Source organism: Caretta caretta, chromosome 7 (assembly GCF_965140235.1).
Source record: "Caretta caretta isolate rCarCar2 chromosome 7, rCarCar1.hap1, whole genome shotgun sequence".
NCBI classification, from domain to species: Eukaryota; Metazoa; Chordata; order Testudines; family Cheloniidae; genus Caretta; species Caretta caretta.
The window spans coordinates 42,421,287-42,447,680 of record NC_134212.1 but is presented as its reverse complement, the minus strand read 5'-3'; the positions used below and the strand labels follow the sequence as shown (position 1 = coordinate 42,447,680).

Here is a 26,394-nt window from a genome sequence, read left to right as displayed (position 1 = left end):
GCCAGAGTTCTTCTAGGCAGCATTCACTGACTTCTTGGACTGTTCATATAAATGGGGATTGCCTAGAGTTCTCCATCTCTGAATCCTTTGTTTCGACCCCAATACCTGCACCCTCATCCCTGTTTTTTTTCATTCTTTGTCCCCCATACTTAGTTAATTCTTGGGCTGTATAGCCCCTCCTTTACTTGAGGGATAGGACTTTTGTTCTTTGGTGGGCTCCACCTACTTACCCAAGATTCAAATAGGCTGACACCTTTGACAAGCGCTACATTTGCACAGAAAAAAAAATAAAGGAAAAAAGTATTTTTAGTGGAAAAGAATCTGCTGCAGGTAATCCTTTTATATTCTAGTTATACATAAAGGATATTCAAAAAGAATGTCAAGGAAATGGGACATTAAAAACATCAAGCTAAAATGATTCTATTGTCTTGAAACTCTTCAACATGAAGTCCTATTGCACCACATGTACCATCTGTGTGAAACCTACTGTATGATTACTAAAGATAAAATGTGGTGGGATATGTGTGATCACAGAGTTCTCGTTTGGACATGCCATTAATGATTGTTCTCTTAAGTAACAAAACTTGGTAAAGCAACAAAATTTGTGTGACTCTGAAGACTTATTAACAGAAATCTCTCTTTAAAATCTGAATGTTTTAAATATAGTGGTTAGCACTATTCCAGTCTGGGTTCAAACTGGCATCAGGGAAGTGTTAGGAAACATTTATCTTGGTCCCCACACACCGCTGGTTCACATGCAAGATTGCTGCAGATTAGAGTTAGTACTATGACAGCATATGTATTGACAAACACAGGGATAATGCATAAAAATCTGATTGTCAAAAGCTTGCAAAGTTCTGGGCTGAGAGTGAGCAAAGTGAACTTTTCTAAATATGTTATGATGGTTCATTTAACAAGATTGAGGCCTGCCTTTGTCTCACTAAGGAGTATGAAATATAGTCATAGTTTGCACTGAAAATACCGTAGAATTTTGCAAATTATCACACACAAGCCTATAGTCTTTTCTCAAAGATGTACTCTAGTAGCGAGGTGCTGTTATGAAAATTCTAATATACTATACAGCATGCTAGCATGCTATGAGAATTATTATAAATAATTAAAACTAAACAGCAATTATCAAAACAAATGGAGAAAATAGATGTAATATCCTTGTGCTTTTTTGCCTACTTCTTTGTTAAATCATAAGTCTCTCAGTTGTTGTGAATTCGTGAAATCATCCTATAATTAACAATGAGAGAGTGTTAATCTATAGTGTTGTTAAACCTTTGGATAAAGTCGGTATCCAAGGCAGTTTGCTCTTCAGTCTCGTCAATCTAAATGTAAATTCTAAAGCTTTCTTTCTCTTTTTGTCCGTTGTTTTGTGATCAGGCAAGTTTAGCAGTTTCAGTAAAACAAAAAAGAAGATATTTGGAATGGCCATTTTGTGTGTTATATCCAGGGAGTGTTACATGTTTTTCAGCATTAATCTTGCCTTATTATTGCTGACATGACTTCTAACTGAGAAATTAAAAAGGAACAATAGAAAACTAGGGAGAGCAGAGTGCTAATGTTCTTATGCTATAGGGGAAAGGCTTGTAGGGGGAAACTGATTTTCCCTGAGGCTTTCTATTTTTTCAGTTTACGCCAGAAAACTAAGGGTAAGATTTGTAAAAGTACTTAGATGTACAAGTCCCCTTGCAAGACTTGTGCTCCTAAGTCACTTAGGTGTCTCCAAAAATTTCACCTTGTTTCTTATAATGTGTAGGGCTTTGTTTTTATAAGATAAATATTATTCCACTAACATAACATATGAGGTGTTTGCTTAACGACCGTTAGAAATACACTTAGAAGTTGAGGCCAATTAACTCTACAGGGCGGACACTGCTATGTATTAGACCTCTTCAGTATCTAAGGGTATCTCTACACTACCCGCCGCGTCAGCGGGCAGCAATTTATCACATCTAGTCTAGACACGATAAATCGATCCCCAAGTGCTCTCCCGTCCACTCATGTACTCCACTGCCGGGAGAGGTGCAGGCGGAGTTGACGGGGGAGCGGCAGCAGTCGACTTACCGCAGTGAAGGCACCATGGTAAGTCAATCTAAAACTTAGATCGATTTCCCCCCCGCCCCCTCCTCCCCCCGCCAGTGTAGACCAGGGCTAAGAAGGAAAATGAGGAAGCTGTTCGGAGGGAGAAGATAGAAGGCTGGAGCTCATGAGAGAACTGGCAAAGGAAGAAAAGCTGACAGTACACTTTTGGGGAGGTTTTTAGAGTCAGGTAAGAAAACCGTAAGGAGTAGAGTGGAAAGTTAGGCACCCATGATCTATATATCATTGAAAGTTGAAATGTTTAAATCTAGGACGAACTACTACCACCATTGTCTGTCCTGCTGCGCATGCCGTAGGCTGTTTGACCAGTTTGAGAGTGCTGGCAAAAAACAGCATCTTATTTTGGATGCTTCCCTGGCTATAAGTATATGCCCAGAATGGGAACAGCTTTTATAAAGATAAGAAAAATCATGTGAAATTAATAATTATTGACCATTTTAGATGGTCAGGGCTTTCCGGTCCTGAGCGGTGGTAATTGGCCTCCTGAATTATTCAGTCCCATGGTCTCCTCTCGCGAACCGTAAAGTATAGGTGCAAATGCCAACTATCCCTTGTGCCCCCACATATCAAAACAACAACAAATCCCTAAAACCTCTAGTGAGACAGGAATATATCTTAACAGGATCATCAGTTTATAGTGCTTAATTTGAACTACTGCAGAAGTTTCTTTTAAATGTTTCTCACTCATGTAAATGGAATAATACTGACGACTTGTCAACATGGAAAATTATTCCAGAATAGCTATTCCTGATTAACTTCATGTGTGGATGCTCTTAGTCTTGAATAAGAATGTCTTACTCCAAATTACCTTAATCCACATATGAAGTTAATCAGGAATAGTTAATCCTCTTTCAGTTCACACCCTCCTGTATTGTGTAGGCAAACCCTAAAAAAGGATAAGATTTACTGTCAGTAAAGCAGAAGGTTGCTGTGCTCTGAAGTTACTTTGGTGCAGTGCATGAGAGTTGTTTAATACTTTTTCAGGATTGCTTCTTCAGGTACTTTTGAGGGTGTTGACTAAGAATATGCACCCTGCCAAAAAGGCCAAAATTAGAATGAAAATTGCAGAACCATAATTTCAGAAAGACTCAACATTTAAATATTTGAAAGCTGAGAGCAGATGCCTTTGCACAATAAGAACTATGGCTAAATGCCCTAATAGATGGCAGGAGTTTTAATTAAAAGCAAAGCATCTAATTATCACAACTCAGAGCATTTTGTGAGGTATTTACCATCTAGCCAGAGTATGTTTCTAAAAAGGGACAGCTAAATATTGTTTTTCCTGATGAGTTTAACTCCGTGTCACAACAGAAAATCAGAGGTTCTAGTTATTGATAACTTAAAAAGAGTAGATACATAAAGACATCACATAAGGGGTTCAGGTGTTCTACATAGGCAATGTTTTGTTCTAACCAACATTAATACAGTGCTACAATAATCTATGCTACTTTTTATAAAAAGGTGTATATGCCCATTGGGTGTGTTGAGAAAGGGCAACATCTCTTTGTGAGAATGCGGGGTTACATCTGGCTGCTTGATCACAAAAAATGTATATATGAACTAAGACATTCAAAATTTAAATAGGTTCGTTTTTTAAAAAAGCCTAAATACTGAGCTGAACATAGAGATCACCAGGTAGGACATCTTGACTGGCCTAGATTCATATTTTAATTTTCCTGTTAGTAAAAAGAAAAATTCAGCAAGAACTTCTGTGTGGGAAGTATGAGCCTTTTCTAGCTTTCAGAGCAATTACAAGCTAACCCCGTGTTCTGGTGCAGGCTGTTCAGTCAGTGAAGATGCCCCTTCAAGACTTGCACTTGAGTGCCTTTTTAAATGCAAATTTTACAAAAGGAATCGGCCATTCATGCACTGACAGTTCAACACTCATTTCCAATATCAACTTAAAAAGTGTTCAGTAAGCAGCAATAATGGATTTTGTGGGGGGAGGGGATCAACCTAAAAAATAATCAGAAGAAAACAAACCATTTTGTCATCTTTATGGATAAATAGCCTAACAATTTGGGTTCTGCAGATCAAATATTTTGGCTGCATTGCACTATCATATACTAATGCAATAGGTAGAATTCCAATTAACTGTTAAAGTAGAAAAGTTTGTTGGTGCATTTGAGGAATGTCTGCACACTGATCTTTACTTTTCATATTGGACAACAATTGGCTAACAATAAAAGCTACAGTTATCATAAAGGGGAACTGAGATTACATTTTGCTGCGTCTCTGTGCAGACAAGGTTTTGTTTTTTATCTCGCAGGCTTATATATTTCCATGAAAAATCTCCTAAATGTATTTGCTGATTTTTCTAAAATATTATAAAACAAGATTATTTTAGAGCTAGTATTTCAGGTTTCTGACCGTTTATTTTAGGATATTGCTGATATTACTAATGACATTTTACCTTAATATATTACCTTGCTTTTGAGGGTTTCAAAACACTTTGCAAATGTGTATAATTATCCCCATTTTCAAGATGGGGAAAATGAGACCATGACTTGCCCAAGGCAATGCATCAAACCAGTCTACCTGAGTCCCAGTTTCTTGTTTTAATTACTAGACACACACTATTACCTCCTTGACAATACTATCTTTCCTTACTTCTGTCCGAAATGTTTGTTTATGTGGTGGTTGTGACGGGTTTAACCCCCCTTCTGGGATGCCACCTGATATACTGGGATTTCACTGAGCCTGCCTGCTCCACTAGCCTGGGCTCCCTCTCCTTTTTTCTGAATTACGCTCTCCGGTCTCTGGCAGCACACACACACAGGTCGGGGCACACCAGCTGTAGAATCACACAGAGTCTGCAAACAGCTGTCTATGAGAAGACTCAGCTAGAAAATCACCCAGCACTCAAGTGCAACTCTCTTCTGGAAAATACACCCAAAATAATATTGTTTTGTGCTGTAGAGAAATCTATACAACATAAGCTCATAAATTCGCCTCCTCCCTTAATGTGGAGGAAGATATGCACAACTTCTTGCTGCCCCCCTCAGTTAGAAATTGCACAAACTGGGTGTAATAATAAACAAATCAAGTTTATTAACTAGAAAAGGCAGATTTTAAGTGATTATAAGGGATAACAAACAGAACAAAGCATATTACCAAGCAAATAAAACAAAACACACATACTAAGCTTAAGATCTTACAGAGACTGGTTTCCAGAAGTAATTTCTCACCCTAAATGTTGTTTTAGGCAAGTTTCAGAGTTTCTGTAGCTTAGAGTTCCAGTTATTTCTCTTTACAGACTAGACTTCTTGTCTTAGTCTGAACTCAGCCCTGGCCCTTCCCTCAGCTTAGTCCCTTTGTCTCTTCAAGTACTTTCAGCAGTCTTTCTTCTTGGGCGGGAAGGCAATGAAGAAGATTCCTGTTTGCCTTATTTCCCAGCCTTAAATAAGATTTACATAAGGTGAGAATCTTTTCTTTCCCAGTGTTGACCTCCCTCCTTCTAGTAATTTTCCACTAAAAGTCCAAGATGACAGGTGACAGGTCCACTTGACCTAGTAGTGTCACAGCTAGGATCCTTCTCAGGAAGGAGAGAGATTAGTATCTTCAAAAAGTTACTGTTTCTTCCTAATGGCCCATCAAGGCTGATGACCTGTTGTCTGGTGGGTGTCTCCCAAATACACACACAGTTGTAATTGTTACATGGTCCATATTCCTAACTTTAGATACAGAAATGATAAATGCATACAAATTGGATAATCACAGTCAGTAAATTATAACCTTTCTGATGATACCTTACAAGACCCATCTTGCATAACATACATCAGTTATGCCATATTTATAACATAAGCATATTTCCATAAAGAATATGTGGTGTAACATCACAGTGTTTAATATTGAACCATCAAATATATTATTACAAAGTAGTTTCTTTGGAATAAATTGCTGTTAAAATGGTAAACAAAGAAGGCTGCCTTGAGATATTGCAGTAGCCCTTAACTCATGTTCCTTTGTTGCAGATTAGGGTCTGACAGGAAGGCTGCTAGACAATTTGGTGACAGAAGGAGGTCTCCTTCCCAATCCTTGAAGTTCCTTTCTCAAGGACTCTTTAAAACAGTGGCTACAGAGCCCTGACTTTCAGGTACCAGAACCCAAGGGCCCCAAATTGTCCCGTCCTGAGAATTTTTTCTTGCCTTCCATATTACCTTTCCTTTAGAGAGAGAATGTTGCAGATGGGACTCAGGTGACTTTTTTTTCATGCAACAGAAAATGGGAATGGGGGGTAAGGCATGTGACCCCTCACAATCTATAATGTTATGTACTTTCCTCCCCCACCCTCATATTGTGTAACTGAAAATAAAGTGATGCTCCTGAAAAGCAGCTGCAGCTTAATAGTGTGCAGATGCAATACATTTTATGCCTTGCTTGACCTTGTTTATTCAAATGTAGTTAATGACCTTATCCAGTAAGAAAACCCAGCATCACAGTGCATGGTTTAAGACTGAGCCTCTCACTCTGTGTGTGAGCAGCTTGGAAGCAGTTGGAATATATTTTTTTGTTTGTTTTGTTTCTGGACTTTAAATTGCCATGCTGCTCACTTCAGCTTCTAGGAGAAAGGGTTAGTGAATTATCTTTCTTTTCAGAGTTATCACTTATATCAGAAAGCAAATGCTTCACAAGTTACTTCCAGGATATTAGCTGGTCCTGTTGGGAGGAGGGAATATGAATTGCTCAAAGATGTGTGTACGCTGCTTTAAATGTAATGTGTCGTCTTTGCGTGTTGTGTGGAGAGTGAGTAACTGAACATGAGATTTGAAGAGAGGGAGATATAATTTAGCTCATTATTTTTCATGCTAAGAAACAGGTTTATAGGTGTTCTGCTAACACCAGCTACATGCTGGGTAGGGTTAAATTACAATACAGTACAATCTCTGGTGCGCAAAGCACGTTTGGCATTCTTGTCTCCTTTTAAAAATAATAATAAACCATAATGATGATAAATTAAAAGTCAGAAGATGGCCCTATAATTTGTAAGATGTGAGGGAGAGCAAATGTAGCTGTGAACTAGGGGGGAAAATAATATCCCGAAGAGATGCCATATTCGGCATATTGTGATCTGTCTAGTACTAAACTGAACCTTCAGTTCTCTCCCTTAAGTAAATTGATGGTTTAGATACATGAACATAAATGGACTTCATGAAAATCATACCCCTTAAAGGTGAGATTTTTTAAAAAATAAAATAAAATATTAAATTTATTTTATTCTGTCGTAGCCACATATTACATTGTAGACAATAAGCCAGCAATGTACATTATCAGCCAAGTACCATAAACCACAAGGCAGAGGGAACTGAACTTAGTTTTCCCAGTGCACAGGAGGTAGGTAATGTATTTTCAGATGTTAGGATGGACTGGTTCTCCTTGTGCTTTACAATACGGTTCCTGTGTTTACAGAGAGCAAGAACTGTCAAGCATTTCTGTGCAGACATGTTAACTCTATGAAAACATTTAGGGTGAAATGTTGGCTCCATTGAAGTCAGTGGCAAAATTCCCTTTGAGATCAATGGGATCAGGATTTCACCCTTAGAATTCTCCTCACTTCCTACCCCATAGCACCTTGCTATGGCAGTAGGTGGGTGGACTGGAAAGGTGAAAACTTTAATATTGCAACAGTGTTGCCTCTTGCCATTAAACCATTATTCACACGCAAACCATCATAGCTGGAAATCTTGAGTTCCTCCCTTGCCTTGCATCTGATGTAGGTGGTATGTCAGGCAGAGGAGAATAGCAGGTTGGTAACCGTAGGATTTAGGGATTTCATCCTGCTCCCTTTGAAGTCCATGGAAAAACTTCTGTTAATTCTAATGGTGAGGATCAAGCCCTAAACTACTAAGCTGGTGGGGAAGACATAGCATGATGAGAAAAGGACCAGTAGCACCTCTGAAGAATGAGCATTAGCTGTAATTTTTAAAATGAGAAGTAACTTGTCTATTTACTCCTTTACTCAGTGTGATCCCATACCATTTGCGTGTTAGAAACTTGTGCTGGCTGTGGTGTTCAATACATGGACTGCAGATTTGTCCATTTTAATCTGTTCCCCCCACCCCTTGTTTAAACAGCAGTTTGCTAAAATACTGGTGTCCTTACTTTGTCTTTTTTCTAAGAGTGCTTTGGCATCATTAACTTTCACCAAAGTCCAAGACCTTTAGATCACACTCAAAGGTAGATATAAGTGCAGTGTTCCTGTGATACTATGCTGCAGTATCTGAGTCGAAGCAATGGGATGTCAGCTCAATTCTTGGTGTGGAGTTTATTTCATTTATTTACTTACAACTCACACACACACACACACAAGAAGAATGTGACATCTAGAGGGCAAGGTGCCCTGGCAGTCTAAGAAAACAGCTATTACAACTAACTCATTCAGTTACCCTTGCAATGGAAGTGCAGCAACTTCTAAATATATAAGTCCTATTAAAAGGTTCTGTGGAAAAAAGAGTAATTGATTAGTTACTCATATAAAAGGTTTTAACATAACTGCCATGGGCTGGTGTAGATTTAGATTGAATATTATATGCCAGATCACTATAGAAAGGGTACTGCTCATGTCAGTAAACAAATGCATAATTATATTGGTATTGAAACCTAAAATATGTCATCAAAGCCAAATCCACAAGTACTCTCAGAACAAAGAAGTCGATACAGATAAAATAAACATTAAAATACATAGAACGAGAATATACATGATGGTGAAAAAGTAAATGAACAAAATATACTGTTTTAGGAACAAACATAGTAAACAAAAACAATTAAAAATAATCAAGAGTAACAGATGTATATTTAGATTTATTATTTTATTCAAATGTAGAGTTCTGGAAAGTTTTCCCTTTTAAAGTAGTTTTTGTAAGGGTAATTCATTCATGTGTGTGTAGCATGTGTGTCTGTAGAATGCATGCAGACTGTAGGGCCAGGTTGAAGAACTGCTTTCTCTGAGCTGAAAGAGCCTGTGCAAGGCAAGAAATCTAGTTTGGGGGAAATGTGTATTGCTGTGCAAAGGTTCTAGATAGATGTTTTTATTGAATTTGGCCCAGAGGGCTTTGTTAACATTCAAATGAACCAATGGCAATGCAACAGAATAGTTAAAGGGACACTGTGAACTTCAGCTTTAGTAAGTTTTAAATTGAAGGTGGTATTATTAGCATGGGGGAAAATGTGTTTGCAATATGTTCTTTTTACATTGGCAGTGCTCCTTTAACTGGTCAGCCATTTAGCACAAAACTGGATTTCACCTATCCATACAAATCCACCACTATGAAACATTCATGGCAAGCTCTCTTTTTTTTTCAAATCCCACCATTTGCTTTCCCATTTCTAAGCTTTCAAAAAAAACCCCAAACCCATATTGTATACTGAATAAATTAGTATCTTGAGAGCTCAGCTCTCTGTCTCTCTCTCTCTGTGAATATTGGTTTGTTAGCTTCTAGCAAAGATTTTTTTCTTGGGCATTTGGAAATGAATGAGCTGATTGGGCTGAGATAGTGCTCTTGGTATGGGGGTTATTGTCATTGTGGTTAGGTTAACTCGAGTAATATTGTTTGGGTAGCTCAATAAAATATATTCTAGAATGTTAAAAGTATGAAATACTACTTGTTTCAGTTACTGTGATTTACCTAGAAGCAAGAATAGGCACTGAAGAATTTAAATAAAAACTGTATGTTCACATAGATACAGTGCTTCTGGTGTGATTGCAGTGTCATGATTGGGGGCTGATTTTATCCCCTAGCTCAATGTATAAATGCTGGGAGGAGGTTTAAGATATATTGAAAGAGCTGGTTTGAGAAAAGGATCTGAATTTTAAGAAGAGAAAAGGAGATATTTGAATAATAAGTTATTGTTAAATATTTTTCATATTTTCTCAATATTTACTAGGCAGGAAACATTTAGAAAAGCTAAATGTAATGGTGTGTTCTGGGGCTAAAATGATTCATTACAAATCTAGATTGTAACTACAGTTGTTATGGGGGATTTTCTGACACCAATCAGCAACATAATTGTTGATTATGCAGTTGGTATGTTACCATTTCTGAGTGTGTTGAGCATGCATAACGTAAGGATCTAGTCTGTGAAAATCCTGCCAATCTCTGTTGCACTTCCCATGACTTCATGCTTTTGGGGAAGGGCAAAGTTCCCCATTCTTGTGTGTTGCCCCCCAACTATGTGGAATTCTGACTCATTTCCTCAACCTACTCCTCCCAGCCACTACTGCTATCTGAATCTCAGCCCACAAATAAAATTTTTCTTCCCATTTGACTTTACGATAGCTCCGCTTTTTGAAGTGGTTTCTGGCAATATGTACTACGAGGCATTTATATAAAGAATTGATAGGGACTATACTGTAATCTTACTCTAATTCACTTTAGATATCATTTAAAGCCGTCTTAGCTTTTCAGATGCAGTCTAGCAACAGCTGCTGTCCGAACGTCCCCATTTGCTCTGGAGCAGAGGTGACAATGTTCTTTTCAATAATAGTTTGATATATTGGTTGGTTTCGGCCAAAGCAGTGCAGATATGTAATTTAATAAGGCAGTCAGTTGTAGAAGCAGGTTGTTTTGGAATACAGATTTTGATACCATGTGCAAAGATTCTTAAGATAAAATTGGGATGTGATGGTTAAGGACAGTTACTGTTTTACTAGCTTTAAATTATGCATCCCACTGCACTGTATGCATCGACTTCTGAAGCTTAGAGGCCAGCCTAATGCTTTTCTTCGGAGTTCATTGTCCGTTTTACCTCAAGTGCAGGGAAACATATTGCGATTTTGTCCCATGTACTGATCAGCAGCTGGCTAGGAATTGTGGGCCACAGTATTAGATTGCTATAGTAACTTCAGCATGAAGAGATCTATTTCCCATTTTCATGGTGAACTCTTCTGTTAGGTTCACAGCTTGCAGGTTTTCCTGAAGCTATATTTTCATTCGACTCCCCACCGGAGAAGCTTTAATTTATTAAATGTTTTCCATCTGCATTGGGCTAAATTATAAAAATGTAGGCCTGAAAAGAGAGGCTGCTGGGGCACAATTATGCAAGAAACAGCTTTTCTCCCCCTTTGGCTATAATGCTGGTTAAATCACCCTCACAGACAAGTCTGTTTTATCCATCTGATAATCCAAAATATTACTAACATTTGGCAGAATTACTATTATGTTCCTTTCTTCAGCCTATACACTTGCACACATTTTTCAGTGTGTGATTTTTCTGAAGCATTCAAAAATTTGGTGTCTGTATATATCAAAATACTGCTTGCTCAGCAGAATTAAGAAGTGGGGTAATATGGCTTGCAAGCGAAATATTGCTGTTAGTCTTTGGTTGGCTATCTCAATAAGATAAGTTGAAACAGCAAAACTGAACTATTTTTAATCTTGTTCCTGAAGCAGAGATGTGATTTACTAGATGTATCATTATCATCATCATAATTATTTAGTATTAGAGTATGAGTTCTGGAGTAAGTTCTCCTGTGGGTTAAGATCAAACATCAATAGTTTTAAGCCAATGGGTTCGAAATTTGTCAGGAAACTCTATTTGCCTTTAGCAGCACCAGCCATTGACCTCTTCTCACAGTTAATTGTCTCGTCCTCGCCTGGCCTCATAAAACTGAGTCTATCCTTTATTCGAAGATTTCGTGGATCACTGGTTCTTTCTTCCCATTCCAGTGAAACCAGAAAACTAGTTCGGGTGCTCTTAAATCCTGATGTATGATTGATTGCACGCCAAGCTTGGTTGTAGATGTGAATGCAGTTATTAGGCAGGGATACAGCACCAGGACTCAGGACAGCGACTCTCCCAAGTTCTCTCATTTGTTGATTCCTTTTTAAGTGTGATGGAGACAGCCATCTGATCTAATGGCAAAGGCAACATCATGCTAGAGGGGAATACATACGTCACCAGTGTTTGAGAAATGTTATCATAGGTCATGGTTTGGAGTATTCATCGATTTGTTGTTTTGTCCATGCTGGCTGTAAAATTTTATTTTCCGATAGCTCTGTTTACTCCTCAATTCAGTTTCATTAAAGGTGCTGAAGGTAAATTTAGGATAACCACCACTAAGAGGCTGCATACAGTGTGTGTTCAAACAATACCTCAGAATGGAAAATAAAATTATCCCTCAGATCAGTGGGGATGTCTGAAACAGAAATCCATGGGAAAGTAGGAGATTGGGAAGGTTGTTGGATGCAGTAAGTTTGAATATTGTAGTATTGTTCTAATACATAGAATGAATATCTGAGTATTTGTTGATAAAGGGGCCAACTTGGCTCCAACTGAAGACTTTTTGGCAAAACACCCTTTGATTTCCAGGAGAACATGCTTCAAGGCAGGCCGCTAACTGTAGTGCTGTATTATCACAGTGCTGAAATCTACTTAGGCTATATCTGTACTGCAAGCGAGGGGTGCTCATACTCCTGCTAGCTCTCATCAGAGCTAGTGCACTAAAAATAGAAGCATAGATGTGGTCGCACGGGCGGAAGCAACAATGGCATGGGCTAGGCATACCGAGCATGTACCCGTGGGGTTCAGGCAGCTCGCCTGTGCACCACTGCCCATGCTACTGTGACAACACTACTATTTCTAGCATGCTAGCTCGGATGACCGCTGTCTCCAGCGTGCCTGCTTAACTAGGGAATCAGACACCTAGCTCACAGTGCAGGCGTAGCCTTAGGTGTATTAAAAAAAGAATTATTCTTACAAGGGCTACGGTGCTTACCCCTTGTCTGTTCCTACCTGACTTTCTCCTCCCTCCGTCACCATGGAATTCTCTACATCCCAAACTACCACCTCTCACTACTATGAACTTTTCAGCCACCTCAGACAAAGAGCAGCGGATGAGCATTTCTGAATGCATTGAATAACTGATCCGGTCTCCATAGTTGACTTTTGCTTTTCCTTAACTGGCTAGATAGGGTCATTCTTGAGCAGCTTTTCCTTATCCCCTACTCTGAAAAAAACACATCTCCTTTTTTGGGGCTGAGTGCACTGCTATACCAGGGATTCCAGTCTTTTTTTATTTTCTCTTAAACAGTTTAAAATGTCTGTTAGGACCATCCCATTCCAATATCTTTTCTTGCCTTTACATTTTGAAAAAAAAAGTTATTGAATGTGGTGAAAATGAAAGATTAGTAATAAGGTCGCTCCAAGACCTGTATGATCCACTTATTTTAGCAACTTGGGATTTTGTGTGATACTCCTCACCAAGGTAGTGTAGGATCCTTGTCTCAGAGCTGCACCATAGGGTTGTCTCCTCTTTGGCAACTGCAGAACTATTGAAAAATATCTTATGTTTATTAGAAGAGGGAATGTTGGGAGCGTCTGAGAAAGTTACTTCCTCTTATGTGTTTCTGAAGCTGCAAGGGCCCTGATTTCCTGGCCCCCACCCCACTCCTCTGTTAACTTGAAACATCAGCATGGCCTATTCTTGGTTCAGCTTGTTTTACATCATTTCACTTTCATATCATTTAAATTATGCAGCAAGAAAATGCCACTGAATGCATTCAATAGTAGGAAAAAGCGTTTAAGGTTACTGCCTAAATAAATAAATAAATGAATAAAGCTTGACATTGACAAGAAAAGAGTAATGAACATAGACCTTCTTTTACACATAATTTTTATAATGTGTCTGGGTCTAAAACCTGATAAGGGTAATTTTGTTATTTCTCTCTGTGTGTGTGTGTGAGAGAGAGAGAATTAAAAAAATATATCTAAATTATAATACTAAATTATAACTTTTGGGAAAGTAGTATTGATTCATTTTCGTTACAACTTGGTATAATTTTAAAACAGTTTCTTCTTTTATTTTTCTCCCCAGATTGCAAGCAGTCAATGAGGGAAGATGAGGGGATTGTGACTATCAATAGGAGAGGAGCTATCAAGCAAGCCAAAATCCACTACATCAAAAATCATGAGTTTATTGCCACCTTCTTTGGACAGCCCACATTTTGCTCTGTCTGTAAAGACTTCGTCTGGTAAGAAGGAAACAATATATGTAAGCTCAGGTTTATTCTTGGGAGTGAAATGATTAAAAAACAACTAGCTTCAGATGTACTGAGAAATGATGGAAAATGTTGTAAATCACTCTGTAGCCCTTGATGTTACACGTCATGCATCACATTGGATGGGAACAATATATTATGTTTTGTAGTACTGTAGCACTTAAAAGCCCAACTCATACATTTTCCCCACATTATGCCATGGTAATAATTTAAGTATGGATCCTGAGCCCACTGAAGTAATTGGCAAAACTTCCATCAACTTCAGTGGGAGCAAAATCTGGCCCTTAACTGGCAAAACCTTTGCAAAGGAATAAGTCTGATAATTCCCTTGGGTATAAGGCAGTGATGTTCAAACCTTTTATGGAAGGGCTGGTGGAATGATAAAAATGTTTCCTTAGAGAGAAAGAAGCAGGAATCTTTTGACATGCTTCACTGAGAAACATTTACAATAGCAGGACCTAGACTGATAGAATCAGCATAAATATTGTGATTTAAATCTTGAATCTCTGGCATGTGAAAGCAACTAAAAAAAATCTGTTTTGAACAAGACAAATATCTAGAGCTACACTTTCTACCCTTGTGACTTTCTTTTTGTATTGTTTGTTTTTCAGGGGACTTAACAAGCAGGGATACAAATGTAGACGTGAGTTGACTATATGCATTTTGTAACTATGACAAACTTCTTAATATTACTCTGTAGGTAGGTATATGTCGCATTTATAATATACGGTGTAAACATTTATCACACGGAGTGCATAATCACTCTCTCAATGATACGGATGTTAATTATAAAGTGTTCGGTGCTAACATAGGGCTCTGTACTTCAGTGTCAAATGATTGACCCTTCCATCGAGCCTTGAGTAATAAGGTTAATGGGCCAAATTATCTGCTGGTGTAAATGGGTGAAATGTCATTGAAAATAACAGCTGTGCCCACTTACATCATCAAAAAATTGGGCCCAGTAATTCCATTTTGGTGTTTAGTAAATATTGGAACATATGGGAAATCTTCTAAATAGAAAAGGAAACCCTGAATAGAAAAGGAAACTCTGAAACCCTTCTAAATAGAGTTTAAGAATTGCAATTTTTCCAACCAGAAGAAACCCTTGATTCATTTCTTATGTAGTTAGTGATAGCAGTACCTTTCAGTCATAGTAGATCTTGATGTATCCTATATGGTAGCATCAGCCGATGCCAAAGTACTTTTGTTTCCAAAATTTGCAAATGTAGTAATGTTTTCTCCCCCACATACCTCAGCCTCAAATGCTGGTGGTATCACCTACAGGAGAGACTGGTGGTTCAGAAGTAAAGACATATAATCCCAAACTAGAGACAGTCATCTCCTACAGATACCTCTCTTGCTTACAGAGAGGGGCACTTTCACTTGAGAAATACGGATTAACACTTGTAGATTTTAGGGAAGGCATATTTCGTATTAGACTTTTCCAAAGCGGAACACCTAATCATCTGTATCAGTTAACTGATGGGTTTATTTTCTTTTTCATTTCTCTCTTGAAGAATGCAATGCTGCTATTCATAAGAAATGTATTGATAAAATCATTGGGAGATGTACTGGTACTGCAGCCAACAGCAGAGACACAATGGTAAGAGATGAAAAAATTTCTTTACGAATGTAGGTTTCAGAGTAACATGATGGCACATATCACATTGGTGGATGTGCAGGTGAACGAGCCTCTGATAGTGTGGCTGATGGGATTAGGCCCTGTGATGGTGTCCCCTGAATAGATATGTGGGCACAGTTGGCATCGGGCTTTGTTGCAAGGATAGGTTCCTGGGTTAGTGGTTCTGTTGTGTGGTATGTGGTTGCTGGTGAGTATTTGCTTCAGGTTGGGGGGCTGTCTGTAGGCAAGGACTGGCCTGTCTCCCAAGATTTGTGAGCGTGATGGGTCGTCCTTCAGGATAGGTTGTAGATCCTTAATAATGCGTTGGAGGGGTTTTAGTTGGGGGCTGAAGGTGACGGCTAGTGGCGTTCCTTGCAACAAAGCCCGTTGCCAACTGTGCTCACATATCTATTCAGGGGACACCATCACAGGGCCTAATCACATCAGCCACACTATCAGAGGCTCGTTCACCTGCACATCCACCAATGTGATATATGCCATCATGTGCCAGCAATGTCCCTCTGCCATGTACATTGGTCAAACTGGACAGTCTCTATGTAAAAGAATAAATGGACACAAATCAGATGTCAAGAATTACAACGTTCATAAACCAGTCGGAGAACACTTCAATCTCTCTGGTCACGCGATTACAGACATGAAAGTTGCGATATTACAACAAAAAAAACTTCAAATCCAGACTCCAGTGAGAGACTGCTGAATTGGAATTCATTTGCAAATTGGATACAATTAACTTAGGTTACCTTGCATAATGACTTAGCCACTCCCAGTCTCTATTCAAGCCTATTTCCCCTTGTTTTTTCCTACTCCCCCCCCACCCCAGATGTTCTTGTTAAATCCTGGATTTGTGCTGGAAATGGCCCACCTTGATTATCATACACATTGTAAGGAGAGTGATCACTTTAGATAAGCTATTACCAGCAGGAGAGTGGGGTGGGGGGAGAGAAAACCTTTTGTAGTGGTAAACACCCATTTTTTCATGCTTTGTGTGTATAAAAAGATCTTCTACACTTTCCACAGTATGCATCCGATGAAGTGAGCTGTAGCTCACGAAAGCTTATGCTCAAATAAATTGGTTAGTCTCTAAGGTGCCACAAGTACTCCTTTTCTTTTTACGAATGTAAGATTGTAAATGTGGCAAGATCCACTTGGAAAGTACTTTGCTGCATAACAATGGCTGTTTACTGCTTCCTTTAGATATTAGACATTCTATGGAGATGGAGCATGGGTGAAACTCTGGAGAAGGCAGAGTAGTTACAATCCCTTGACAGAAACTTTTTTTTTCCAAGTAAAGATTTAATTCTTTAAGCGTTGAATAAATTATGCAGTAACAGATATGGGTTTGGGGAGGTTTAAAATACAAAACAGCTCAGATTTGTTGATCTTAAAGTTTTGCAGCATGGCTTATCTCTTCAGGAGTTTTGAGGGTCAGGGATTTCAGGACAAGCAAGAAAGGGGGGTACATTTCCCTGCAGTTCATGCTGTGTGAAGTGTTCCTGTTGTATTATGCTGCTGGGCAATATTCTTAGTGACTAAATTTTTCACTGTTGTCAGGGCACCAAGGCCTCCACATGCAGGCATTTGGAAAACAAAATAAATACATATATCTATAACAATGGCTTCACATCCATAATAAAATTTAAATATGTGACACACAAGAGATGCTTTTGCTGAGAGGTAGACGAGTGCATTGCAATAAGTCAACTTTTGACTGAAACAATTTTAATTTGCCAGTAGGCATCTAGTTTCCCCTTGATAGACACACATTTCATCCAAACTCAGCATGTTAAGTTTCTTCAGAGATTGAACACTTAAAGTACTCAGTGTTGGATCATTTGTGAATGCTTTTTAAATGTGGTTTTTAAATTATAAACATACGTGTGTGTGTGTGTGTGAGAGAGAGAGAGAGAGAGAGAGAGATCAGTCCCCTCATGTCTGAAAAAGTGATTTATTTGTGTAAATATGCCTTCAGTTTCAGAAGGAGCGCTTCAACATTGATATGCCTCATCGATTTAAAGTTTACAACTACATGAGTCCCAACTTTTGCGATCATTGCGGCAGTCTTCTCTGGGGATTAGTTAAACAAGGATTAAAGTGCGAAGGTACTCTAGGGGCTTCTATGCTATTTGAGTCTCAGCTTTTATGGAGGATGGGGAAAAGAGCATTGCCATAGCATTTTCCATGGGAAAAACTAATTTTTGGTGAAGTGTCCAAGTCTCTTGGTTGTGGATGTTCTTGAGTTTGTATGACATCTTGTGTTTCACAAAAAGCTCTCTTAAAAACAACACTTGGCTCTGTCAATTAAAGAGCATTTTGATTATTGCAGTGTTACAGAGGAGACAAGAGCAAGAAAAATTGTCTCTTCGGTACCATTAGGGACAAGCAGCCCCCAGATGCAATGCAGTTGAGTATATTTGTCATATAGTATCTGAGTACATAGTCCCAAACTGAAGATGCATTTTCTGACTGTTAACTATAAATCCCTCTCTTGTCATAATTCTCCAACAAGAAAGACAAAATTTAATGAATCAAAAGTATTATTTCTAGTTTGTAAGATAATGGGCCAAAATTGCAGCTAATTAAACAGGCATAACTCCAGATCAGGAGAGCTTTACCTCTCTATTCCTGTGGTGATTTTGGCAACTTCCATTTTAAATGAGTTTGGGAGTGGGAGGGAGAGGTAAAATTTGAATTGCCGTTTTATTAAAGGCTGTAATCAATTAAAAGAGCAAGTTGTTCATATCCCAAATCCGAGCTTTGAAAACGTTTCTGAACAGAAGTATTGAATACAAAAAAAATCTTTCCTATGAATCTACTGTTTAACAACATTTTGCATGAAGTTCACATTACTGTCCTTTCCTTTCTTTTAGAGTGTGGGATGAATGTGCACCACAAATGTCAAAAGAAAGTGGCAAATCTATGTGGAATCAACCAGAAACTATTAGCAGAAGCTTTAAATCAAGTTAGCCAGGTATGTTGCATTGTTGTTTGTCATGCAACTAGTTGTATTACAAGCCCGGGAGGGAGGTTTTTCCTTCCCTTACCATTTTGGTCATTAAGTGACATATGCTGCTGTGGGGCCTTAGTGTAAGTGACGAAGGCCCTTTCCAGGCTTTAAAGTGAAACTGCAGGTTTCAAAACAAAACAAAAAACCACCCCTCAGATAATTGGAAACTTTCTGCTGGAATGTTTTTTTTTTTTAATCCCAACAAGAACAAGGTTTGTTTGTTTTTCTTTTTTGTTGTCTTAAACATTCTTTTGCAGTGTTTGGTATAAATGGTGACAAATCAGATTTTGCAAAATTTTGTTTTTAGTAATCTCTCTACTTCTTCACATGTTGAAAACACAAATGTTATACTCCATGATTTTAGCTTATCAGAGGTTTTGTGTGCTGGAACTAACACATCCCCACTATTAACTTCTTGATCTCCTGAGCCTGGTGGTTGCTTCTTTTACAGCTGGATAGCACTGGCTTTCATTTACAAGCAGAAAACTGTATACTGGCTGTGAAATAACAGCATAACTGAAAAACATGGAGCCACATGCTTAACGAAGTGAAGTACATCTCAAACTACCTTTCTTAAGCTTTTGTGTGATATTTACTTTTTAAAAAACCTTAGGGCTGATAGAACAATATTTTCACTACATGAAAATCTAAAGAGGTTAACTACTAAAGTAAAATTAAACAGTGCAGTTACGTAAAGAACAGCAATACGGACAAGTTGCTTACATGTGCTCAGTACCAATAACCTTGTGATTCTTTTCTCTGTCTAGGACATGATGACTCTTCCTGTATATTATTTAAACTTTAAAGTAATACACACTTTTGTGAAGAGACTTCCCCTACTACTATTCCTGCCCTGGTTTTTGTTTGTCGCTCCTTCCCTATCATTAAAGCTATGATATTTTGAACCCAGAATTCTCAATGGATAGCACTGGCAGAGGTTGTAGAATAGAGTGCTCAAACATTTTTAACACCATTTTTATTATTATTTTCTTACAACATATGACAGTGGACAGTGTGGATGCTATAAAAGGGATTATAGTAAATAAAGTGTGTGTATTATAATTCTTCAGCTTTCCATTACCAAAGGTTTCTAGACAAAGTAGTAAATACACATTTTGCGTGAGAGTGAGATTTGCTTATAATAAAGGCAAAGCAACAAATAAAACTCTCAGTTACTATTACTTGCCATTACATACCACTTACTTACATTACTTACCATTACTAATTAGTATATGCTAATTACAGTGCAAGAATAACCTCAAATGCCTTCTGTTCCTGTACAGAAATCGACCAGAAAATCTGATTCTGGGTCACTAGAAAATGTTGGTATTTACCAGGATTTTGATAAGAAATCTAAAGCTTTGGGTGGAGATACAACAGGTAAGAAATGAAATTTACTGCATTTTCTCTTATGTATAGGTAATTACCAGACTGGCACATATATTGAAATGTTAATAGCTGTTGTTTGTTATTACCATACACTGAAAACAATGTTTTATTATTTTTCTAACAAAAAGGCAGTTTTAATATACAAAGATATTTACAGTCTCTGCACAACTCTTGTGAGTAATTTATGTTCAGAAAAGTAATGTTTAGAGCTTTGCAAGCATCAGCTTGAACATGAAATATCAATAACACATCAATGCTGTTCTAATAATTTAGACATACAATTAATTTAATACATTAATTTAATTTAAATTATTAAAAATAAGTAATTAATTTATACTTAAAAGGTTGCTGACAAACTCCCCCAGAACACTGAAAATATTAAGTAAGATTTTATTCCTCTGACACTTTTTTCTTCAAAAACACAGAGAACATTGTGAAACGATATGAGCATTTATAAAGATCTGTGGATTGCTTTGCCCAAGAATAACCAGAGATGTACTGAGATAAATGAGAGCGGGCTCAAATTCCTGGAGATCTTGCTCTATTCTCATTCTAGCATAATTTCTCTGACAGAATTTGGGAAAGGAACATTAATTGGAAAGGTGCACATATAAATATTCAGCATATTGTAATTGAAATATATACAATACATATTCTTAAGATCTTGACTGACTCAGAGCATATAGAAATCTTTGTGAAATGACAAGCCTGCTGTTGATCTGAAAAACTGGAGTCAACTAAAATGTATTAGTTGGGACTAAATAGAAGTACTTTAAAAAAACAACAACAACCCACAAACACTAATTCCATGTTACAGTTCTGTTCAAAAATAGAGAATTGGATGTAGTTTTTGTAACACATTTAATATAATCTTACTGTCAGAGTTGTATCATTCCTCTCAATGTAATTATTATTCTACTAATATGATGATTAAAATATTTTTAGAGAGCGAGAACAGATAGGGTAATCAGGGGAGGAAATCCTCAGTAACACAGATCAGAATATTGGAGTTAAAATTCAAAATGACTAAATACCAATGTGGATGGTCCCATGAAGTCTGATAGAACTACTAGGATCAGGTAAGAGGTAGGTAACTGAAGGTTCGGAGGTGGTATTTTTTTCTGCTGTTCTCTACTCCTTGTGTATTGAGCTGATTTTATTGAATTGCTCAGTAAATGATCCCTCTTAATGCATCTTTCCAATTTGCCACACTAATTTCTAGCAAGAAAGGCCTGAAGAAAGTATAGTATAGGCATATTGGACCAAATTCTTTCTTGCAGTACCCCGACTTTGACATGCTGCCAGTGCAAAGCAGCTTTAAAACTGGCATAGCCCTCAATGGGAGAATCAACTCACCATATGAGGATCCTCTGGCGGCATAACAACTCCTGTGCTTATACCCCTAAATTTGAGTACATGGCTGGTAAAAAGGGGTGTAGCCAAGGTTTCCCTGCCTCGCGGCAGTCCGTAGCTGTTACAATGGGCCATTGCCACCCTACATAAATTAGAGAAGTTTAGTCCCCCAGTGCTGTAATCTGGTACACAACAGACCCAGGATCAGAGAAGATGGTTTAAAGCGGCCGTTAACAAATACCCTCCCCCTAAACAAGAATGCCTTGCATTCTTTGGGCAGAGTGGATGCTCATGGCCTTTGAGCATAATATGGATTTAGTAAAATGTCAGGTTTTTAGTAAAATCCCAGACTTAGACCAAAAATTTTAACTCCATTTGAATGATTTAGCTTCTTTGTAAGGTCCTCATGTTTATGGTCACCAGTGTCAGCAGCAGATTTGATGAACTATTGGCAGTCAAAAGTCAGAAACTATAGGAATCTCTGTCATGAAAATTGCCTATGCTGAATTTAAAAATCATGGTTTGCATTAGCAGATAACAGCGAGTATGATAAGCTCTGGGAGGGAAGTACACCAAGACCAGCTTCACGAACCAGGAGAAAATTCACCATAGACAGCTTTATCTTTCACAAAGTACTAGGGAAAGGAAGCTTTGGAAAGGTGCGTAACAAATGGGAAGCACTTAAGTTGATTTGCCTTTTATTCTGAAGTGTTATGGGCTAATTTCACTTAAGCAAACAATCTTCATTTTGTGGGGAGAGAGTTTTATTAACCCTTTGTTGTGAAACTGTTACTGCTAATGGAATGGATTGTGATCATCTGAGCCTCAGGCATAAAAAGTCCCAACCCTGTAAAATTGCAACCAACCAAGAGCAGTGTTGGAACTTAAAAAAGGATCTATGATGCACTACCTCCCAGCCCTTTGTTTCTTGATTTCTTCCCTTAATATCCAAAAAGATGCATACGCCTTTATGCTCTACAGTATGAAACAATGCCATGCACTCATATGCACAACATAGCTGTGGCTACAGAGCACCCCAGTGCAGTGGAACCACCATGGTTGAGTTGGACAGAAGCAGGGTTGCTGCAGAGCAGGAGTGACTCCATGTCCTCTGTCTATGGTGGAGCTGAGTTCTATGCTAGCCTTACATAGGCCCACAAGGAGGGGGGATTTTGGACATGGCCGTTTGCTGCATCTGTGAAATAACCCAACTAAGAAAAATCTCAAAGGGATGAACAGGGTTCATGTCCTTTCTTCTAGTCCATGAGCTCAAGTGATTGCAACAGAGGAGCTGCACAGATGTCCTACATTTTGCCACCTGTTTGGGCTGGTACACCACAATTTCTGTGATGCACCCCATCATAGAATCCTAGAATATCAGGGTTGGAAGGGACCTCAGGAGGTCATCTAGTCCAACCCCCAATAAAATCATAAAATCCATTAGCTTTGCCTTTGGGCTGAGGGGTTATAGAGGGGTGGTGTGAATCTCCCTATTTTTTAATAACTTTTTTGTAGTGCTATGCAACCTTCTTTAAATGCCTGGTCCTAAAATCCTCCTCTGCTGATTAGCAGCATTAGCTAAATCAACTTTTCTTACATATGCCTTGAAGTCTTCCTGTGTTTGCAGGTTCTGCTTGCTGAACTGAAAGGGAAGAATGAATTCTTTGCTATTAAAGCTCTGAAAAAGGATGTGGTGCTAATCGATGATGACGTGGAATGTACCATGGTGGAAAAGCGGGTCCTAGCACTTGCATGGGAAAACCCATTTCTTACTCACCTCTACTGCACATTTCAGACTAAGGTATAGTACAGATTCAACTTTTGCCTTTATGGGAATACTGGTATCAGTAACAAAGCAAAATGGATTAGTGACCAATCTGTTTCTCTGCATGAGTGAAATATGTTTTAATTGACTGGAGGTATTGGCTCTGATTCTTCCCTGCCTTCCACTTTGGGTAGGAGTTTGTGCAAAGTGGGTATAAAATAATACTAAATCAGACTGGCACAGAACAACATTTACAAAGTCTACAGCCAGAGAGAGGAGTTTTAATTTAAACACTTCAATTACTGGTTTCTTCCTGGATTACATGATCTAAGATGATGACTCACATAAGTTAAGGGAAGCACAAATGGAAGATTCATTAAAATGTACATTCATATCTGACCTGTAAGCACATGAACTATGAAAATAAGACACATAGGATGTCACTGAGCTAATGAAATCTGTAGCAGTGGGACTCTTCATTTTTGTGGGGGTGTGAGCAGGAGGGAAAAGCTTGTGCATGCTGGGAAAGTCAAAGACCATTCCATAAAAGCCATTTGCCAACTTCCCCTCTCCCTCATCACTTCTTAGTCCTTTTCTTGGTCAGAGGGAAGCAGCACCTCCATACTGGGTCACAATTGCATAAGCAAGTTAATTTTGTGTTCTTTCCTGCTTTGTAAATAGGATCATCTGTTTTTTGTTATGGAGTTCTTGAACGGAGGGGACCTGATGTTCCACATACAGGACAAGGGGCGCTTTGATCTCTTCAGAGCAACGTAAGTCCCAAATAAGTGAGCTACTTTGCTACTTGCTTTTCTTGGAGTTTTTAAAATAAGATTTAAACAAAAAAATGCATCTTGGACAAGCTGTGCTGAGAGAACAGTTCATGGTTTTTGTTTTTTAGTTTTGTTTTTGTTAGTTTTTTGTTTTGTTAGTTTTTACTGCTTATAGTTCTAAAGGACCTAGCGATTTCAGCCAATCTGTTTAATTGGGTGAATAGTCAAGACATATTTGGAAGAGTTTGTTCCATATACTGAATGACCTTCTGTAATAATGGACTGGTGGTGCGTGGTGGCACAGGAAAATGTTCTTATCCTTCTTTTAATTTCCTTTGTAGAGTTGGATTTGATTACGTCAAATAGCCAAGGGAACTTAATAAGCCATTTCTAGACCAGAAAGAAGCTGCAGAATGTGAATTATGTTTCTTAGCAGTGCTTCAGATGCAATTTTCCTATTAGAATAGTGTCTTGTGCTAGACTCTGGGCCTACATCCTTATATATTGAACTCCTGTGTGTGAGAAAAATAAGTTTCCCCCTTCAATTTTCTATTTGATTGGCATAGTAAAAACAAGTAACCATTGATGAATTAGGGTGCCTTGTGTTGCAAACTTGATATGGTACATGGAGACACTCTTCTTACTTGGCAGATTAGAATCCAAACATTTTCTGCCTTCCCTTCAAGCATTTCCATTGGGAAAATCAAAATGAAATCTTTCAGAATTCAAACATTCTGTTTTATTAAACTGACCTGTAATGGTTCATTTTTAGATTCAGTTCAATAAAAAAAAATTCTGAAATTTCTGTTCTGAAATATATTTTTTTTTATAAATTTCAACTTCTTGTCCTGATTTGGAGTGAAAAGAGATGTCAGAATTTCCCACAGCTCTACCTCATGCTCCAAGCCAAATTTAAAGTGCAAACTTCATTTATTATCTTAAGGCCCAAAAATTAGCAGAATAAAAACACCAAGCTAACTGGCTGGTGCATCAGAGTATGGTATCCACTTATTCTTTGTTTAAACTTCAAAAAAATGTAATTTCTCTTCTGAGTGTTTAACAAAAGGAGACTGATTAGATACAAATGCTTCCTGTGCTCTTAGCTGAGACTAGCAATGAAAAAAAAAATCACAGAAGAACTCATTCATATTTTAGTAGTGATTATGGATCATTTGTGGGCACATTGAGCAACTAATCGTATGAAACTTTAGGCAGCAGGATTGGTAGATATTAGACACCTTCTGCAAAACAGGTTTTAAAAAGGCACTTGTCCTTTTATTGTCTTCATTAAATTTAGGGTGTGCAAAAATTTTAACAGGGAAGGGCATTGGGTAAACTTTTAATCTGTGTGTGACACTGTAAAAATTAAAAAAGCCTAGCGATGGACTTGATTATATGCAGTTTGGGATTACATGTAAATTATTATGTGCTGTATTAACAAATATCAAGTTTCATTTCATCACAGAGTTTTGGCATAAAAGGCTGTGGGGCAAAGTCCAAGATGGATTTACAACAGAAGGACCCCACCTTGAAGCATTCGCTCTCATGCCTAGCTATCCAGTCATGTTACTTGTATTGCTTTCCATAAGAGAGCTTCTCAAATTACTTTTACTTGAACAGTAGGTTAGTGTGCAGGATATGGAGAGTATCTCTTTCCACAGTGTGTTTTTCAGAAGCTCTGGGTTGGTTGCCAGATGCATCTTGTTTCAGGAATGAAAACAAGTTGGCAGCTGGGTTTTAAAATTATTCAGTATAGCTCTTCACAAAAGGGAGGGGGCATGGGAAGCTTGAAGGGATCCTTTTATTCTCTTCCTCCCCCCTTCAAAAACTCCATGTTAAACTGGCACATCCTACTTTTAGGACTGCCAGCGGAGGCCACATGGACAACAGAGACAGAGCTCCCTCCTGTCCAGATTCTGAGTGTACTGCTAGGATCAGAGTTTGATCCAACTCCAGTTTCCCCAAACAGCAGTGAGCCCTCCCAACAAACTTTACAGGAGGCCACTTTCATTAAGAGAACACCCTAGGGTATCCCCAAACTGTCTACAGTTCTGTTTTGTCTGTCTTACAAGACCAACCTCTGTTAAACCACAGCCTCTTGTGTAATGTCTTAAGGCTGGTTTTCTCCGCAATTTAAACTCAGGTTCATCAGACATGGTCTTTCCATTCAAAATCTAAGTAAAATTCAACAAAAATCCCAGGCACAGATATTTTGGTGAATGCTGAAGGAAGGTGTTTGGCTTTGTTCAGCTCTACCTTTATTTCACTGACTTCTTTTATAGTCAGGTTTACTATTGAAGGATGGGGTGTAATGTTCTCTCGCATGAAGAACCCCATCCGTTTTAAGGTGATCCCATGAGATT

At 38.2% G+C, this 26,394-nt stretch overlaps 1 protein-coding gene across 5 annotated transcripts in view; it reads left to right on the top strand.

The window, feature by feature from the left end:
- PRKCD (protein kinase C delta) overlaps window positions 1-26,394 on the top strand; it is a 130,499-nt gene that overhangs the window by 93,453 nt on the left and 10,652 nt on the right. For 4 of the 5 annotated variants that reach the window (XM_048856172.2, XM_048856170.2, XM_048856171.2 and 1 more), the window contains 9 exons: window positions 13,922-14,078; window positions 14,717-14,748; window positions 15,623-15,708; window positions 17,717-17,846; window positions 18,615-18,715; window positions 20,035-20,131; window positions 22,025-22,152; window positions 23,121-23,294; window positions 23,940-24,031. In XM_048856172.2, coding sequence (XP_048712129.1) covers window positions 13,922-14,078; window positions 14,717-14,748; window positions 15,623-15,708; window positions 17,717-17,846; window positions 18,615-18,715; window positions 20,035-20,131; window positions 22,025-22,152; window positions 23,121-23,294; window positions 23,940-24,031 — 997 coding nt within the window. The remainder of the gene's footprint in view (window positions 1-13,921; window positions 14,079-14,716; window positions 14,749-15,622; window positions 15,709-17,716; window positions 17,847-18,614; window positions 18,716-20,034; window positions 20,132-22,024; window positions 22,153-23,120; window positions 23,295-23,939; window positions 24,032-26,394) is intronic. The other variant, XM_048856173.2, reaches the window with a different exon arrangement.